At 43.9% G+C, this 18,470-nt stretch overlaps 1 protein-coding gene across 3 annotated transcripts in view; it reads left to right on the forward strand.

Annotated features, from left to right (window-relative positions):
* LOC119433260 (ankyrin repeat domain-containing protein 13C-like) overlaps positions 1-18,470 on the forward strand; it is a 51,399-nt gene that overhangs the window by 26,842 nt on the left and 6,087 nt on the right. The window contains exons 11-13 of one of the 3 annotated variants that reach the window (XM_037700407.2): positions 3,468-3,496; positions 3,661-3,761; positions 6,025-11,386. In XM_037700407.2, coding sequence (XP_037556335.1) covers positions 3,468-3,496; positions 3,661-3,761; positions 6,025-6,158 — 264 coding nt within the window. In that variant the 3' untranslated portion in view covers positions 6,159-11,386. Of the gene's footprint in view, positions 1-3,467; positions 3,497-3,660; positions 3,762-6,024; positions 14,007-18,470 lie in introns of those variants that run through there. The other 2 variants (XM_049659070.1, XM_049659069.1) reach the window with 2 other exon arrangements.

An 18,470-nucleotide genomic window follows, 5' to 3' on the forward strand; every position in this document is an offset into this window, starting at 1 on the left:
ACGTCATCGTCGTCATGCGGGCTTCTTGATAGTTGTCAGGTCATTGTCGTCATGCACTCGTCATCCTGTTGTTCTCGTATCGTTGTCAAGACATCTTCGTTGTGAAGAGAAAGTGGTGGCATTAGCAGACCGAGAGCTCCAAGTGAGGCGAGGCAAGGTGGGGTTCACAGAGGCCTCGCGCTCGTAGTTGACTGTAGTTGCCAGGGGAAGAGGAGGCACGAGTGTGGAACCGATAGAGCAAGGAAGAAGCAGGTGGCGCAGTGTGTGTTGCATATGGTGCACGCAGACGGACAGCATGTGGACAGTGCGGGGGAAGAGTCGTGGAGTGCGGTAATAAAGGGAATCTTTGCGACAAAAGTGTTGGCTTGTCGTCATTCGTAACATTGTCATTGCATCATTGTCATGCAATTGTCATCATGCATTTGTTGTCATGCTGTCGTCGTGATGCAGTCGCGATCTTTCTGTAGTCGTCATACTAACTTCGACATCTGGCTCTTGTCATGCTATCATCGTCACCCCATTGTCATCACACAATTGTCATCACACCATGGTCATCATACCATTCTGGTTACATTGTTGTTTTACAATCGTGATCACCTCAGTAGCGCCATCCCATTGTTGTCATACCGCCTTTGACAATCCATCGTTGTCATTTATTCTTTGTCATTCTATCTGTCATTTCTTCGTCGTCATTCAATTGTGATTTTACTGCCATTGTCATGCTGTCGTCGTCAGACAGTCACTATTATTCATCCATTGTCATACCTTTGTCGTCATGCTGTCGCGAGCGTGCCATCGTCGTCATTGCAGCTTCATCATCCAGTTGTTGTCGTACCGCCATCGTCACACCATGTTTGCCATTCTATTATCCTCGTCATCATGCTGTTGTCGTTATAGCATCGTCATCATTTAAGAATCGTCATCTCATTGTTGTCATGACGTGTCATCGTGCCATCATTTCATCGTCATCGCTACGTCGGCGTCATACACTCATCATCACGCTGCCATGCTTATGGGCAACTTTTGGAAGCAAGGGCCATAGTACTCGTAAATAGGGAGGATACCAGAGTATGTCGCATAAAGCTGAAGTAATGAAATTCTCAGAATGACCACTACAAATGTCAAATAAACATGACTTCAGAAATACAGTTTGTTGCTACATTGCTTGAATGCTAATCGCATTACCATTGACAGTCATCAAGAGATGAGTTCTGCTGTAATTTTTCTTTAGCTCGGGGCGACTCCGATTTCCCTACTCATATACTGTCCACGCCCGTTGTAACGGATCTGCATACAACATGCTCTCAGATATAGCAGACTATTCTTCCCGCTTAATTTGGTCTGCCCATATTATCAATGCAACCAGTTCAGCTTTTAACGAACCCAGCTATAACAAACTCTCGGCTACAACAGCCAAATTTTTGGGCAAATTTTGTCTTGATGGTGTAAATACAACATTGTTTCCTGCGACAATGCGTGCATGCAGAGAACTATTTCTAGCTGTGTAAGGAATTTGTGAAAATGCTTTTTTCCTTGAGGAATGAATACGCTAGTGGCAAGCCTTGTGCAATTACGAGCTATGCACAGCCCCGTTGTCGGCTCAGTGCTAAGCAAGGGCCAAGGGTGCTGCTGGGCCTAACCAGCTCTGAAGCAAGAATGAGATAGGTTGCAGTTAAGTGAGAAATATAAATTCTAGTTAATCTAGAAAGCAGAATTTTGATTTAGTACCTCGAATCTAGAAAAACAATTACCAAAAATTTGTTTAACTCTTTCCGTACCGTGCCCATTGGGAGTCGTTTGCGCTCTATCAATGGTTTGAAACGTCGCTTTCGAGACCTTCCTCGCCGCTCATGGACATACTGCGGTATCGGTCGTGAAGGAGGAGAACTATATTTTAGTTTTCTAAGCAGTTTGCTTTTTTTTCGCGAGGCGGTGATTTTTAAACGCGCTCTGAAGTTTCGCGATCGTCAAAGGAGAATGAAAAAGACAGCCTGCTATGGATAGTTTGAAATGCCGCTTTCGAGACCTTCCACAGCCGTTCACGGATACACTCGCCGTCAGACGTGAAAGAGGAGAAACTATATTTTTGTTTTCTAGGCAGTTTGCTTTTTTCCCACCCAGCGATGATTTTTAAACGTGCTCCGAAGTTTTGCGATCGTCAAAGCAGAACGCAAAGATGTCTGGCTCCGGAAACGGCGCGCGCGCTTCGGGAGACTGCAGGTATTATGATTCCACTGCCTCTGCGGCCGATCTTATCGATGCATCGAATCGCAGCGAGTCGGAGGACTCTGACTTTTGGTCGGACTTTGAATCTGGAAGCGATGACGGCGCAAACCAGCTTGGAACATCGGCGGCAGCAGCCTGACATGCCCAACGGTAGTGCTTGCAGTTAAGTTTTTGTAGTGGAATACATGGTCAATGAAAAATTATTAATTTTTCGGAAGTATAGCCTAATAGACGGCAATACATTTTGAATATCTCATAATTTTCGTAACATTTTTTTCTGAGTAGATACAAGCGTGTCTTTACCAACTTTGTTCAGTTTTATCGCAGAACCTTGATTTTAACAATTTATATCTTTTTATGATATACATCTCATTAATAAAACGTTTTATGCTTGAAAAGTGCATTTATTTTGCTTTCTGTTTATGTATTACATTAAATAATGAGTGCAGTAGTTTTTTCAGAAAAAACATCTGCCGTAACATACAAAAAAGACCTACTTTCCCCATGGTAGGGAAATAGTTAAGAATAGCAGAAAGTTTACAAATTGGTAACTCTGCGTCAAGAACAGATATTGCGGTTCTTTAAACTACTGGACTTATGCACGGCTCTAGTATGACCTCAACGAGATGGACATGTACATACGCACCTCCTAATCTTATCATCATCATTCATCACTCCTTTTATCCCCTCCCCCTTCCCCAGTGTAGAGTAGCAGGCCAGAGCAAACTAACGCTCAAGCCGACCTCTCTGCCTTTCTTCAAATAAACCTCTCTCTCTGTCTACATCTTTTAGAGCATCTGAGGCACACAATTGTGATATATATGAATTTATGGCGTATGTGAAATTTTTACAATGCTTATGAGTGTTTGGAAAAAGTTGTACTAAAAAATTAGTGGCATGCTTTAGAGTGGTGCATAATACATCACTTTTGTCTGCTATAGGTGCATAATTATGTGCAGTTTACATAATTTTGATATTGTTTTTTATTGCCGAGTTTCTGAGTTGCAAAGCCTTTTGAAACTTTGCAAAGGAAAACAACTTCTGCTTTCCGATGCATTTAAAAAGGAGCTTCCGAGCTAAAGCTTCGTCATAGTAGGGGTATTTCTTTATTCTTTTTGATTCTCTAAGCATATTCTTCATGTATTTGTTTTATTACTCAGTGCTCTGGCAGGAACTTGTGATGTATATTTATAGATAATAAAGATTTGATCATGATAGTAACGAGTTCTTTTTCATTTCAGAGTCAACATTTCCCCCTCACTGTAAATTCGTGAGTACCGATTGAGTTTTCTTAAGTTTGGCTACATTCTTACTGCATAATCGACTATTGCATGATGCTATGATGCTTCCTCATTCCATTTTCCCTTATCGTTATGTTGTATCCAGTGCATTGACGTGTATTTTTTTTTTTTTTTTTTCAAATGTTTTTGGCAGCCTCCTAAATGTGCTTGAAGTGATAGCGCCATTCAAACACTTCAACAAGCTTCGGGAGTTTGTACAGATGAAGCTACCTCCCGGTTTTCCTGTTAAAATAGGTAATATTCTTTGTTTCATTCGTAGATGAATATATGTCCCATATTTACCCGATCTTAAAGTGCCCCTGAAGCTAATGCACACCCAGTCTTTATTGGTTGAAAGTAAGAATAATGTGCCAGTCAAATCCTATGCACAACCTCATTTTATAGCAAAAAGTAGCTTGCCTCCGATTTTACAATCTGAAGACTATGCAACCTGCGATATTTAACATAATTTAATATTGTCTATGGACCACAGTATACCTTTTCCAGTGTTGTTCGATGCTTTTGATAAATACCCATTTCATGAACTCCATAATCGCGAACCGAAGGATTGACCATGCCTTGACTGGCCATTTAGCCTGTTCATCCAGCACTGCATTTAAATCTCTTGAATCTCTTGTGGTACCAGACACCATTGAAGCATACAAACGTACTATAACATTGCTGCCGAAAACCGAGTCCGATTCTGCACTGTATGGGATGAGAGGAAAGAACAAGTCTCCTCCATTTGCAAGAAAAGCGAACAATTCGAAGGGCCAATTTGGCATCTTTCAGTAACACTAGCTGTATGGCCTTTAACCACCGTACCGGGCTGACTGGCGCACTCTTCACTTGTTTGTGATACCGCGTGACCTCCACCTCCGCTTTCAGTGACATGAATAATCTTTTTCATGCAATTAGCATTCTTTGCCTACTTGGCCATTTGACGTGTGCTGACGTGTGTGTGAAGGGATATTGTTGCCGCAATCTTTAAATGTAATATAGCTCCTCTTAGAATGAACATTAATAATAAAAGTGGCACATCATCGTTGCCAACATACATGGAAAGTTCTGTTGCCATCTTGTGATGGCTCTGATCGTAATCTGTCGTGAACTTTGCGAATGAGGTTTCTGCTTTGTATCTGATCGTAAGACGAGCAATATTTGAACCCATTTTCTTGAAAAACAAAAGTGCCTGTTAGAATCTGGTAAATATGCCGACTTAACATGTTATGCAGCCATTGACATATGGGGGGCTTTGTCCATTCTTGAGTACCGTAAAAACTAATATAGGTCAATCCTGAATATAGGTCGACCTTTGGCTTTGAGGTTAATAAAATTGGAAAAAAAAAAGAAGTTCCTCAATGTAACTACAGCAAATACTTTATTCAATGAATATGCTCACTCATCGTCCGAGACAAAAACTGCACGTTAACTGTTAGGCTTGTCGTCCGAGCAGGACCACTAGTCATGTATGACATCCCACAGCACATCATTGGGGATGTTCAAGGCATTACATTATTGGGGATGTTCAAGGCATTTGTTATGCAGGACTAGGCATTGGGCAAGGAGTGGCACATTAGGCACCGCAGATGCATGATGGCGATCACTGCAGCTGACTGCAGGCGTCCTCGTGTTACTGCCGGCCATTCACTCGTTTTAATGGTCTAGCTCCCATCGGTAGCAGCTTCAGGTTTTTCGCGCTGTGTTCGCAGACTGGTGGCCAACGAGATATCCCTTCCCCACTGCCAATTTGTCCCAGAGGGCAATCTTTCTTGTGCACGATGTTTGTGAATAAATTTTATCACAATGTCTTCAAGTTCAGTATCAACAGCGTAGCGGGCTCGGAACTAAATTTTTAGTGAAAGCCAACAGTTGCACCTACCATGGATGCACTGTGTCACTTTCTGTTCATAAAAAAGAAACAGTGCATATTGTATCGCGTGTTTTTTTAGGTACATCACTAAAATAAAGCGGAGACCTGCTACTTTTGCACCGGAAGGCAGTAATAATGCATGTTGGCACATGGTTTGTGAAGTTAATGTCTGCTACGGCAACAGAAAAAATGGCAACACTTTCATTTTTTTTTCTTGTCTCATAGTGGCCAGACGACAAGTAAAATTGTGCAAGAGTGTGTTATTTAAGCTGAAGCAGCACTTGTCCACCTAACTTTTCGGAAAAGAACTCTACGTATATTTCATTTTTTACGGTTCTTACGGTTTATGAAATTCGACGATTCAAGCACATGACCATGATCATCAAGGTCATCTGATCATCCTGTACCATGATGAAGTGCGAGTATTTCAGGCAGCAAGAAAATTATGTTAATTGCATGTGCACTTGTATAGTTTTCATCTTAAAGTGTCAAGTAAAATGTTTGTCATCACACAATCACAGGGTAAGGAAAGACAACTGTGTTTTGTTTGTAGCTGACTCTACAGTGCCATGTACATAATGCCAAACTTGTTGTGCATGCAAAAGGTTTTGTTCACCCACATCTTTCCCAAATGCGCGTGTGCAGATATACCCATTCTACCTACGGTGACTGCCCGGATCACGTTCCAGGACTTCGAGTTTCGGGACAACATAGACGATGCATTGTTTGAAATCCCCACAAATTACTCAGAGGACCGCAACCGGTTCCCAGACTTATGATGCCTGGACGACTTGCTTTTGGTGACTCTCGAAGAACGCCACCGCATCGTCATGACGCGGCGACCCCGTCTGACCCCCTCCTCCCGCGTCGTCCGCCATCGCCATCGTCCCGTGTGCGTCGAAGTTGTCGCACTGGACATTCCTGTCACGCTCGGTCATGGCAGCACGTTCTCCTCGACATTGTCTGTCGTCGTCGATGTGTGACGCCTCCCCCTTTCTGGCTACCCTCGTCATTCCCCTCATACTTGCAGAAGCAATTTCTAGATGTGTGTCGGTGCTGACGTGCGATGCCCCCAACACCAACCCGCCCCGCCCTTCTCCCACAAGGGTTAACTCAACCTGCCCTGGACATTCCCATCACATTGACTCGCAGCCGCCCTTATCTCCTCAACATTGCCTGTCATCATTGACATGTGGTGCCCCAGCAGGGTGAACTCATCCTCTGTATATTCCCATCACACTTAATCGTAACAACTTTTTTCCTTGACCTTGTCTGTAATCCTTATTTGTGTCAACACTACTCCCCCCCCCCCCCCCCTCCAGCCTCCTCCCACTTTTCAGAGGCTGAGGTCTCACCTGTCCGTATCCAAACACTCCTGCGCCACTTCAGAGGTGCGTAAGGACTCCTTTAGTTGTCCTCATCGTCTGTCAAACACATACCATGTGGATTGCTGGAGAGTGCTGCCTGGCGTGCGTCTCTCATCAACCCTTGTTCCTGCCTTGATGGGCTTTCCGGACAAACAAACGGCATACCATGCTGTGTGAATTGTTGCGATGTCATTACGATTCTCTGCTGAGCTTTGCAGGGCATGGCTCCCCAAGTTTATTCTCGTTTTTTTTTTTTCCTCCGAATGCCCTCGTGTATGAAGTCATTATTACAGTGCGCATATTGCTGCGTATGTCCCTCACCCCGACCAGAACACAGCTTTGCCAATAGTACCCATGATGATGCATGACTTGTGCAAGCTTTGATAACGAATTGTGTTGTCATAACAAAGTGGCTTTCTTTTTTTAATTGCATTTATTGCTGCTCAATCGCAAAGGCTAACACGGAAGTGTCGGGCTTTCTGGCTTAACTCAGTTTTAGAAATGACTCTGAAACGACTCAACTTTAACTAGCCCTGCATTTATAAGCCGACAGTGGACCAACCCTACTGAAAAAAAATATATATATATTTGCGCGCATTCTCATAACTCCTGTGTCTTCTGCACTATTTATACGGAAAACATGTTGTGTTCATAGAGTGCTGTCATTTACGTGTGGGTAATACAAAGAATGTGGAATTATGAGAATCCGTACGAAACTTTTCAGTAGGGAATGCAGGCAATATTTCTCAGCTTTTCGGCTTTCCAGGCTAGCTGCTTGTTTTGAAAAATGGCTATCAGATTTGTAGACTTCTATTTCTTGTCAGGTTTGTAACCCAGAGTGATGAGTGTAACTATAGTGCCAACCATCATAAATGTCGTACATGAAAAGCTGGGACGACAAAGTAATACCTCTGTTTTACTCTCAAAGGCAGTGAGACACGGCACGTCATAGCCATTGTACAATGCTGTAGAATGCTGAAACCATTACCAAAGCCATGATATTGTTGTTTGAAAGTGCGCTCCTACTGTATGCAATCCGGAGAGTTGCAAGAGCGCTTTGAATTTAAGGCAAGTGGTTTGTCGTAAGTGTCCTGCATCAAACTTTGCACCTATGTACCAACGAGTGGCAGTTTCTTGGCGAAAGCCGTGAACAAATCTTTATCGCTGTCTCGGTCGCAGCCTCACTTTGTTCTCGTTTGTTGCTGCGACACCTTCATCACCTCGAGCACTGTCGTACCTTACCAGTACATTTACCAAGTTGCTAATCTGGATGTTGCAAAACGAGTTATTGTAAACAGAGTATTGCAAGAATGATGTGGCATAAATGCATGTGCATAAATGTTCTCACAACTTAACAGTTGGCTTGCGAAGCGTTTCGTCTCATCGAAGATTGTGCGAGTGGCTCATTTGTTACATTACTGTACGCAGGCGTTAATTGTGGCTGGTAGTGTGGTATCGGTTGTGTGCTTATAATTGTGCTTATAAGTTGTAATGTTTAAGTTGCAGCTAAACACTGATGACAGATGTGGAGTCCGTGTTCCTACATCGTGCGATGTGCTCCGCTAAAGCAAAGGGGATGTGTACTCTGTTGCGTCTGGCGTGCTGTACCTCTGAGGCCGTGGGGTATGTCTAGCTCCCTTGGCTAGCGTACATGGCATGGCTGCTGAGAGATAACTGCACTCCCTCTTTTCTTGGCAAGTACATCATAGACATGGTGCTAATGAAACTTTGCGTTGCATTGGATTTTGAAAGCTGGCCTTGTTGCCGAAATTCATTCTGGAAAGCTCCTTGATCTTCAGCCACAGTGATGTGTGTTCGTGTGTTTGTGTATGTGTGTGTTATCTCTGCAGTCTCTTGCTGCGTTGTGCACCTTGTGTAAGGCAAAGTTCCAAAGTTTGTGTCACGATAAGGCGTGTACCATTTGTTTGTACACTTGTACTTACGCTTTTGAAGTTCAGGCTGCTGCATGTCGCTGCTGATTCATTGTTTATTCATTTGAGAGTTTGAGACTACTGTGCGCTTTCTGCTCCGACTTGAGTAGCCCATTTGTGCCTGTTTTTTTTGTTTTGTTTTGTTTTATTTCATGAGGGAAGCTCTATAAAAGACTGCCTTCTAACCCACTCTGCGACATACCTTTTACGTATTTGCTAATGCTGTATTTAAGGTGATTTAAAAGCTCTTGTAGTATTTTGTGAGGTGAGCTTATGTTGCAGCTTTTAACTGAAAACATTCACTAGTGTTCCGGGCCTGCAATTTCCAACATTTGTGGTGCCTCGAGCTCCGGGCCTGTACGTCGTAAAGTTCCACTTCATTTACCATTCTTTCTTATCAGGCATCGTGGCGAGTGGCCTATCCCAGTCATAACAGTGGTATGCTGGCTTCGGAGTCACATGGGAGCCAACAATAAGCAAAAAGAATGAAATGATTGATAGAAATTACGAATCCTGGCTTCATGTTTGAATGATCTCTCTTCTGCATTTTCTTTAGTCTTATCACTTGTCTTGTTTCTATCTATATATTTATTTTATTTCTTGCATTTCGAGCTAACTTTGCAAGCAGTGTTGAGAGAGGCAACCAAAATATTGGTGACAGCTATACCATTATCGAGGTTTGGGCCTTTCACGAACCACTTTGTTAATAAGACAGTGTCAAGGTACTAGCGTGCACATTAATCCGTTTACAAGTTATTGTGCATGCTATAATTGGCACCTATTTTAGGGGGCTACGGTTGCATGTGTGTCTACCTGTGTAAGATGATTCCAGAATATTTGTAGGTTCTGGTTGGAGACCTTGAAGACCATTGCATATTGCGTCGTGTTCCAAAAAAAAAAAAAAATACCGTTGATGGATGTGATACTGCATTCGTCATGCTCGGTAATCTGTTGCCTCAAATGGATGGTCTTTCTTAAAAAACCTGCCTGTGAAATGTGTTAAGTGTGTTGGCCCGTTTGAACAGGTGTCTAGAATTCTTTGCTGCAGAGTTTTGTTTTTCGAAGTCCAGGAAACACTGGCATTACGGGGTATGCTTGCAGTCGCGGTGTGCGCTTGCACTGCTGCTTTCAAATTGGCTTTTCTACCGTCAACTCTGGTTCTTGGCATCTAATAGCTGCTGCCTCGCTTGACAAGTGTTATGATTCATGTTTTGTCAATTCTGACAATTGTGGTGCAACTTAAGAAACATAACGAGCAATGTGGTTCTACAGCACAGCTTGGCCTTTTTGTAGTCATTTAGCTTGATGACTCATTAGCCTTTAAGGGGCACTGATGTTATACGTTTGAGTTGTAATTTTTTGTGTGCATGTCAATTGGAAGTCAAAACTCCCTAAACTCGATCAGAGGCCTTTTGACCTTGCTCTCACACACGCAGAGAACCCACTGCCTTTACTTTCATTCGCAATACAGGTGCTGTAGCCTAAATGGTAGACTTGTTATAATTACGATATGGAAAATTCAGGATTCTAGTCGTATAAAAGAAATCTCAAACCATTGGTTAGCTTGCTATGTTCTCAATGCATTTGGCACTTGCTATACTGAACCTTGGCTTTCAGTCCATTTTTGATAGGCAACAGCATTTTAACGTTCAGTACTCGGGAGAATGCATTACTTCGTTTTTTTTTTAGTCATAGTAGGCTGAAATGTTCGCTAGGCTCGAGGCAGTTGAAATATGAAAGAGTGCACTGCGAAAAAAAGGCAGCAGAATGGGGAGAAAGGGGATTTATTTTAGGGATAGGAGGGAGCAGAGGTTTTAAACAAGATTGCCAACTAAACAAGGAGCTATGTCAACTTAAGGCATTACTCTGGAATGCAGTGCAGTGCTTTGGGCTTTACTGGTGGCTTTATACCTAAATTTGTCCCTCGTTAATTTCATCTTCAACTTAGTGTGATACTGCCTGCAAAATTTGCAGGGTTAGTTATGTTTTCTTTTTCTTGTTATTGCATTTTGTCTTTGTTTATTTTTATTTTCGGATTTCAATTTTTCTTCGATAATACTGTATTTGCATCTCAGAAAAGTTCAATTGTGATGCAATTACAAAATCCATTTGTCTTAGCTCAGACCTTGAATGCATGTGCTGCATGTACACCTCTGTTTTAATATTGATTACGTTAGCATGCATTTGTGGGGCATGACTTGTGAATTGTGAAAACAGATATTTCTTGTGCTGTGCTAAACGCAGACACATCATCTCCAAAATTCGTAGATAGTGTAAACACAACAAAGCTTCACTGTTATTTAGAATACAGTGGAAGGTCGTGGCACAGGGTAAATTCCACTGGATTTAATGATTGCTTGCAATAAGCAATGCACCAGCACAAAGTTGAGTGGTACTTGGTTGTACCAAAATTGAAGAAGTTTATGAAAAAAATTCTTAGATGTTAATGTGCTGTGGATAGGAGTGATTTAAGAGAGAATATGAATGATTTAATAAGACAGAAGTTGTGCGTGAGAAGGCATTAGCTGTATGTTGTTGTGGCCTGTCTTTTACTGTGTAGACTTGCACTGTCACCATTTCGGCAAGCACGCAACTTTACGGGGGCGTACAGGATTTCAGTAGCTTTGACCCTTTAACTGGCGAGATAGGAGTTAGCGTATGCATAATTTTTTTTTTATCATTGGTTTCTTTTTGCTTTATTTGTCACAGGTGAAAATGAAACAAGTTTGAAAACACTTGAAAGCCAAATAAGGAGTGAGAGAATGTTAATTATTTGGTTGATTTTCCGGTTCAAGAAGGCAAGAGCTGGACAGTTGGCCGCAAAAGTTTCTGGGACAGGAGTTTCAGGACAAATGTAAATTTCACCTCTATTAAGGCACGAATCTTGTAATTCAATGGATTAATGTGTACGTAGCAGCTACTGCAGTATAAGTAGTTGTTGCTGTGCATAGCTAGTACTACACATTGAAGCTTTTGAAATCAAGGCTATGTGCACAAGCATCACGGGAATGTACCTTTTATTCAAATACTGTGTCTTGTAAACTTTATGGTCGGCTGTACATCAAAAGAAGTTGCTCTTATTTTCTGTTTGCTAAAGGACATATTTACTGCTCCAGAGACGGATGCACAGTAAGGAACTGCCCATGTCACTGTTTATGTTGCTAACACTGTGTGTTTGTTGGCATCGTAAGTTAACGGGGCACAGCATCTCTGAAAAAGATTGATAACCATGCAGCCTTGGGTATCGTGGTGTGGAACTGAGCGGTTACAGTTCACCGTAGCACTTGTGACCAACCCAGTGTTCGGCTCATTAGAGGCTGCAAGCCCAAAATTGAGCTGAAATCGAGTCTTTTTCATGGATACCGTGCCCCATAAACTTTTGATGCTAGCTGTATGCGTACTTAGCAAAGCAAAATTTGCATGTCTTCTTGCCTGAACATTTGCTTTCTGTAAAGCTAGAACATAGCTAACCTAGCACGACGAAGGCCACATACCACAATCATTGTGCGCCTTGTGTAATGGCTCGGCTTCGGCAATAGCTTCAGTGCAAGCTACATGACCAAGGGAAACTAAATGCAGAGGCACTGCTTTAAAGATTTTGGGAATTTGTGTTTGGTCAGCATTTTTTTACTGTCTACAATATGGCTAAAATGCCCAAGAAAGCATAGTTTTCATGTGTGTTTGTGGGAATAGTGACCACAAGCATAGGCATGTGCGTTTATGGGAATAGTTAGACCATATGCATTGCTGCAACATTCACATCAAGAGGAAATAATTGTCAGGAGTATGGAATGGCTTGCAAGAAACTGCCTTGCTCACTGTTGCACATGTGTGTGTGCCTAATGAAAATGGTGGTTTCTTTCAAAATTGTTCATGTGTCATCGCCACACTTTGTGTTGCGCGCATTTGGTTAGTGTGCTGTTCAATTCCAGCAGCTCACATGTTGTTACGGTGCTGGCGTGTACCACAAGTTTTCTCAGTCATTTTCACCTGGTTGTGCAACTTGTGTATGGTTGGTGCGTGAAATCTGGCAGCAGAGCTTACGCTGTCGGCTCTCACTGTGTCTCACCGGAAACTGCACAAGCTCACATTCGAAACATCCTTTTCTTTTGTACCCATCTGTCGTGCAACTGCTACTGTTGCAATCCTAGCCAGCTTGCTCTGTGTCCATATTACACGGGCACAAAGAATAAAATTAACGGGACACTCAGGGGACACATTGGAGAGCTTTAATGCGCTGCTGTCGCTCTATGGAGAGTTTTAGTGCACTGCTGTCGCTCTAGTACTGCTGCCATCACATTAGCCACCTGCACTAGCATAGCACATACTAGCTCAGCCATGCCAGGGGTATGCATAATGTGGCATAACTCTTGCATGCAAAGATGGCAGGTGGCCAAAGTTGTAGTGGTAATGATAGCAGCTAGCTAAAACTTTCTCTTGTGTCAGTTTAAGCTGGTAAATTATTCTTTGAAATGGTTATTTGCATTTCTATGGTGGAAAGCGGTTTATTCTTTAGCAGACAGAACGATAACCAAGCTTCCCTTTATCAAACTTGGCAGATGAGTCACCGAACCCACATCATCAAATGGGCATCATGGATTTCATGGAATGTTCGTCTACTATGTAGGCCATGGGCCATTTTTACACAGGGGAAGTTCTTACACTTGCAAAATTATTTATATAGAATGCAATCTAATCATCCTTTGTTGGTAAAGAATAAACTAATGCTGAGTAGGCCCTGTCAGGATGTGTGAACTTCAAGGTGGTGCCAGCACCCGTCTTTCTTGCACATTTCTTGTTTTTGTTTTTTTTAACAACAAGCTTTCACTCTTGTGTTCGATCCATCAAGCTTAAGTTGGTTACCTTGGTCAGTGTTCCTTTAACAACTGTTGTGCCGTTGCACTTCTGCTGCGTATATGTTGTTTCGGTGGGTGGCATTGCATCGTCTGCTTCAATGCATCGTACACATTGCTTAGCCCACTCGTGATTTGCTCCCTCTTTGCATGCACCTGTATAGCCAAACGTTTTTTGTTCCCGAGTTCGGCGAAGAGCCTTCAAGCAGCAGTGTGAGCAGTGTATGTTGGTACGACTTCACCAGTCATTTCGGTTTTAATGTGTGTATGCGTGCGTGTTGTTTGTACATGTGTGAACCATTATTGTACAAAGGTGTAATATATTCCAGAGACCATATGCAAATACCTTCCGCCAAGCATCAAAGAATGAATTGAAGCCTATAGAGTCAGAGCAGAACGTTATTTTATGCCTATAATAGCGAAAGGAAAACTATACTCAAGTGAACATTTCAAAGTCGAAACCCCCCCGCCCCCCCTCTAGTGCTGTGTAAGGTGGTGGCGTGTTGTTCCGTGCGTGCGTGTTTGTTTCCCAGTTTCTGCTTGGTGGGGGCATGGAGACATGGTTGTTAGGTATGTGTGGTTGTCAAGGTGGCTGCAGTATACCACATGTAGACTTGAAGCTAAACATTTCGACAGAATTACCTGTCTGGTTGGGAAAATTGATTAAGATTTAGAGATTGACGCCAACCAAATAAGGAAATTTACTAGCCCGACGTATCGGAACCAATTCGCTCCTTCTTCAGGGGGTATTCTTCGGAGGTGGCGGTGTGCCGCTTTTAAAAGGTCCGTTGTAACAAAGGAGAGGAAGGGGGAGAGAGCGTAAGGTGCGGAGACACTTGGCAGGGCACCTGTTCTAGACAGACAAAATAGGTGGTGGGGTGGGGTGGGGGGGGGGGGGCTTCGGCGTCGCTGGTCGGCTGGGTTGACCGATGCTGGGCGCCCTTTAGTCGCGGGAATGCGTTGACGAGGGACGGGGGGGGGGGGGACGAGTTGTTTTGGTGTTGCTGACCTAGAGCGGGGGGTCCTTTCTTCCCTTCGTCGCGTCTGCAAGGCCATGAACAGAGACAAACTGGCGAAAAAGGCTACTACCGGAGTCTTGGCACATTCAGAACACGGCGGGTAATATAAACCCCCCGCTCTAGGTCAGCAACACCAAAACAACTCGTCCCCCCCCCCCCGTCCCTCGTCAACGCATTCCCGCGACTAAAGGGCGCCCAGCATCGGTCAACCCAGCGGACCAGCGACGCCGAAGCCCCCCCCCCCCCACCCCACCCCACCACCTATTTTGTCTGTCTAGAACAGGTGCCCTGCCAAGTGTCTCCGCACCTTACGCTCTCTCCCCCTTCCTCTCCTTTGTTACGACGGACCTTTTAAAAGCGGCACACCGCCACCTCTGAAGAATACCCCCTGAAGAACGAGCCGAATTGGTTCTGAAACGTCGGGCTAGTAAATTTCCTTATTTGGTTGGAGTCAATCTCTAAGTCTTAGTATACCACATGATAGTGTGGGATGCATTTGTATCTGAAGTGCGTGAACATCAAATCTCCACTGTTTCATGTGTTGCCACTTCATAGTTTTTCTTGCAGACCAATTGGTGTTCTCAGTTGAAGTGGCATGACAATTGCCACACTATGTGACACTAAAAAATGAATCTGCACTCTGTCTATATCTGAAGTGTGAGCTTCTCATCCGTGCTCTTTCAAAGCCTCTGGTTTGCAGTTCTGAATCGGTATAATTCATTTTAGGATTGACAATATCGTTACGCCATGTGACGCACTGAAGAAACGAATGTGCACTTTGTCGGCCTAACAAACTGCTCTGATTAGCTCATGAGGATGCTTAAACGGTGTTTTTACGTAAAAGCGAACATTACAGCCTTTAGGTACTGGCCTCATACAATAAATAAATGAATAAAAGGAAAAAAAGGGAATGATAGAGATAATAGCACTGGGTAGATCACTTCCTGGCAGAGTGACCTCAAGGCTGTGCATTTGGTACAGTTTGGTTTAAGGGGGGACGCGGCTTTCGCATCGCGAAAAATGGCTAAAAAATCGATTTTTTGAAAATCACATTTTCAGTTTCTGTAACTCTTATTCTATCTGATTCCGAAATATCATCACTGAAAACCAAGTAGAAGAGCTCTAAAAAAATTGTTGTATCAGCCAAGGTGTCGAAAAATTGCGTGGAAATCGCGAAAGAACGGCGTTTTTCAAGCCACGATATCTCCGGAACGGCGCAGCCGAGCGCCGCCATCTTGGTCTCGTTGGAAAGCGCATTTCTCCGTCTTCAAATCTGCCGCTTCAGCTACCTCCTCCATACAGAAACAAGCACACAAAAAGCAAATGATTGAAGGTCGTGCCGGAGCCACCGATTGGCCGCGCCCGCCACGTGACCCCAGCGCGGTTCGCCATTGGTCCGGTGCTCGCTCCGTGATGGCGTCGTCTGCTCCGCTTGTTGCGGTCTCCTCGCGAGCTCCAGACAGTTTCCGTAATCTCGACGAGTGTTAAAGCGGGCGCTACGCGGACATCGCAGTAGCGTGGCCGATCCCGCTTTTTGTGGACGTCTCAGACTCGCGGCTAAGCATTCCGAGCATCGGTGCGCGAACTTCGCGACCGAGCTTCGGGCACGGAATGCTCGGACACGCGGCTAAGCCTCTCGCGCGTAGGCGTCTCCGACTCGGCGATGAAGCACATCGCGCGCGGACTTCTCGGATCCTTGCCTAAGCATTTCGTGCGTTGGCGCCTCCGACTGCGCGACTAAGCAAATCGAGCGTCGACTCCTCAAGCCCGCGGCTACGCATTTCGCGCGTCGGCACATCGCTCAACAAGGGTCGACTCCTCGGACCCGCGGCTACGCACTTCGCGCGTCGGCACCTCGAGCGTCGACTCCTCGAGCCCGCGGCTAGGCATTTCGCGTGTCGGCACATCGCTCACGGAGTGTCGACACCTCGAGCGTCTATTCCTCGGACCCGCGGCTAGACATTTCGCGTGTCGGCACCTCGGACTGCGCGATTGAGCTTACCGAGCGTTCGGACCCGCGACCAGGCATTTCGCGCATCGGCGCCTCGGACTGCGCGACTAAGCTCGTCGAGCGTCTATTCCGCGGACCCGCGACCAGGCATTTCGCACATCGGCACCTCGGACCCGCGGCTTAGCACATCGCGCGCCGACTCTGTTATCGTAATGCCACGATATCTCGTAACAATACCTATCATACCACCCCTTCATAAAGAGAACCTCATCATGAGCTCTGTTCACTAGGCCACTTGGGCTGGCACAGACACCTGGCTGCAGAAGTGAGGCATGATACAAAAGTACAGACTGGAAAGCACCTAGCAGCTGCACTGCTGCCTCTTTATCAGTGGCTCTCCTAACATCCACAGCCATTGTCAATGGAAGATGATTCAGAAGGCTGCTGAGAGCCTTCATTCAGTAACATGGTCGATTCTACCAAAAGAAAACAATGCCTCACTGACTGCACTAGAGGCTGCTATCAATGAGGCAGTCTGCAGATACAACGCTAGAACTACTGTATATTTATGCCCACATAGTTCTGCACCTCACTTGGTTTGAAACCCAGGCACCATGCTCTTTGTAGAGCAGCAGTAAAGAATGCCATACAAACATGAAAAAGGCAGTACGGCTCAGCAGACCAGAGGCCACATGTCCAAGAAGCCCCACATAACAAAAAACATCAAAGAGAACAACTTTGGTGCGTTTTAGAGAACTGAAGAGAAGGTGCAACTTTGAGAGCCGTTTTCTCAAAACTGTTTTTTCGCCTTTCTGCTCAGTTTCTGGAGCTGATTTCTTCGTTACCGTTTAGCCTATTTCGATTCTGTTTTTTTTGTCACGTTTCTTGGACTACTGTGCAGGTCGAGACAGTCTCGCATTTTTATGTTCACTTTTTATAAATTTATGGCGTGGCTATTCGTTCACCCTGAAAGTGTGCTTGGTGCGAAGGTAACTTGAAAAATGACTATCTAAAAAATTTGCGTTGCGAAAAAAAAAAAAGTAAGACTGTCACGACCTTCAGCACGCATTGAGCTATGCAGTCAATACTCAACGAGCCTTCCATCATCTTTTTTAAGCTCCCCAGGCCCTCCAGAAAGTTCAAGAGAGAAAAATTCTGCTCAATAAAATGTTCTCAAGGTATCACTCTGAAACTTTCATGGAAGTATCAGGGAGACATTCTAAACATTTGTGCCAATTTTCATCAAAATCCATGAAGAAATCAGGAAGTTCATTTTCAAAGCCATGTCCCCCCTTAACCTTGCTCATCCCCTGTCAAAGCAGGAACTGGAAACACGCTGCCTCCAAATACAGATTTAAACAGTGCAGGATAATATATAGCGTAACTATTTTGACTATTTTTTGATGACGTGAACTTAGATGTTTATTTTAGTATTATCCACATTTAGACAAACCATAATAGCCCCTTCCTGTAAAGCGTTTTTTTACTGATGTGGAAGCTGTTTTTCTGTTGCAATAAATTCATGAGAGCTTTAAATTGATAGGCTCACCATCCCTTCACAGCAAGAAAAAAACAAAACAAAAGAACATTGCATCATCACATTGGTTGTCTCGTGCAAACTGTATTTCATCTGTTTTGCCTGTTTGAATTGTGATGTAAGGGGCTGTTGGTCTGTGGAATACTGTGCTTGTTTGTAGCAAGCAGAATGAGAGAGAAAAGGTGGAGTTGATTTTGTTAAGTGTGTATAATTAAGTATTGGTCAAAAAAATAAGAAAGATGTTTGGTCAATGCAATAAATATGTAATAATAAAAAAAATGCTCTGTCGTTTATTATAGAGCTGCCTGTGCTGTACTGAGTATTGACTGCGTTGTAAGAACTAACCCACGAGAAGCTAATTGTGGTGTTGGTGGACTTGTGTAAGAAGGGATTGAAAATTTCCTTCGGTTCGAAAAACGTTTCAGCAGAAGGT

Source organism: Dermacentor silvarum, chromosome 11 (assembly GCF_013339745.2).
Source record: "Dermacentor silvarum isolate Dsil-2018 chromosome 11, BIME_Dsil_1.4, whole genome shotgun sequence".
NCBI classification, from domain to species: domain Eukaryota; kingdom Metazoa; phylum Arthropoda; class Arachnida; order Ixodida; family Ixodidae; genus Dermacentor; species Dermacentor silvarum.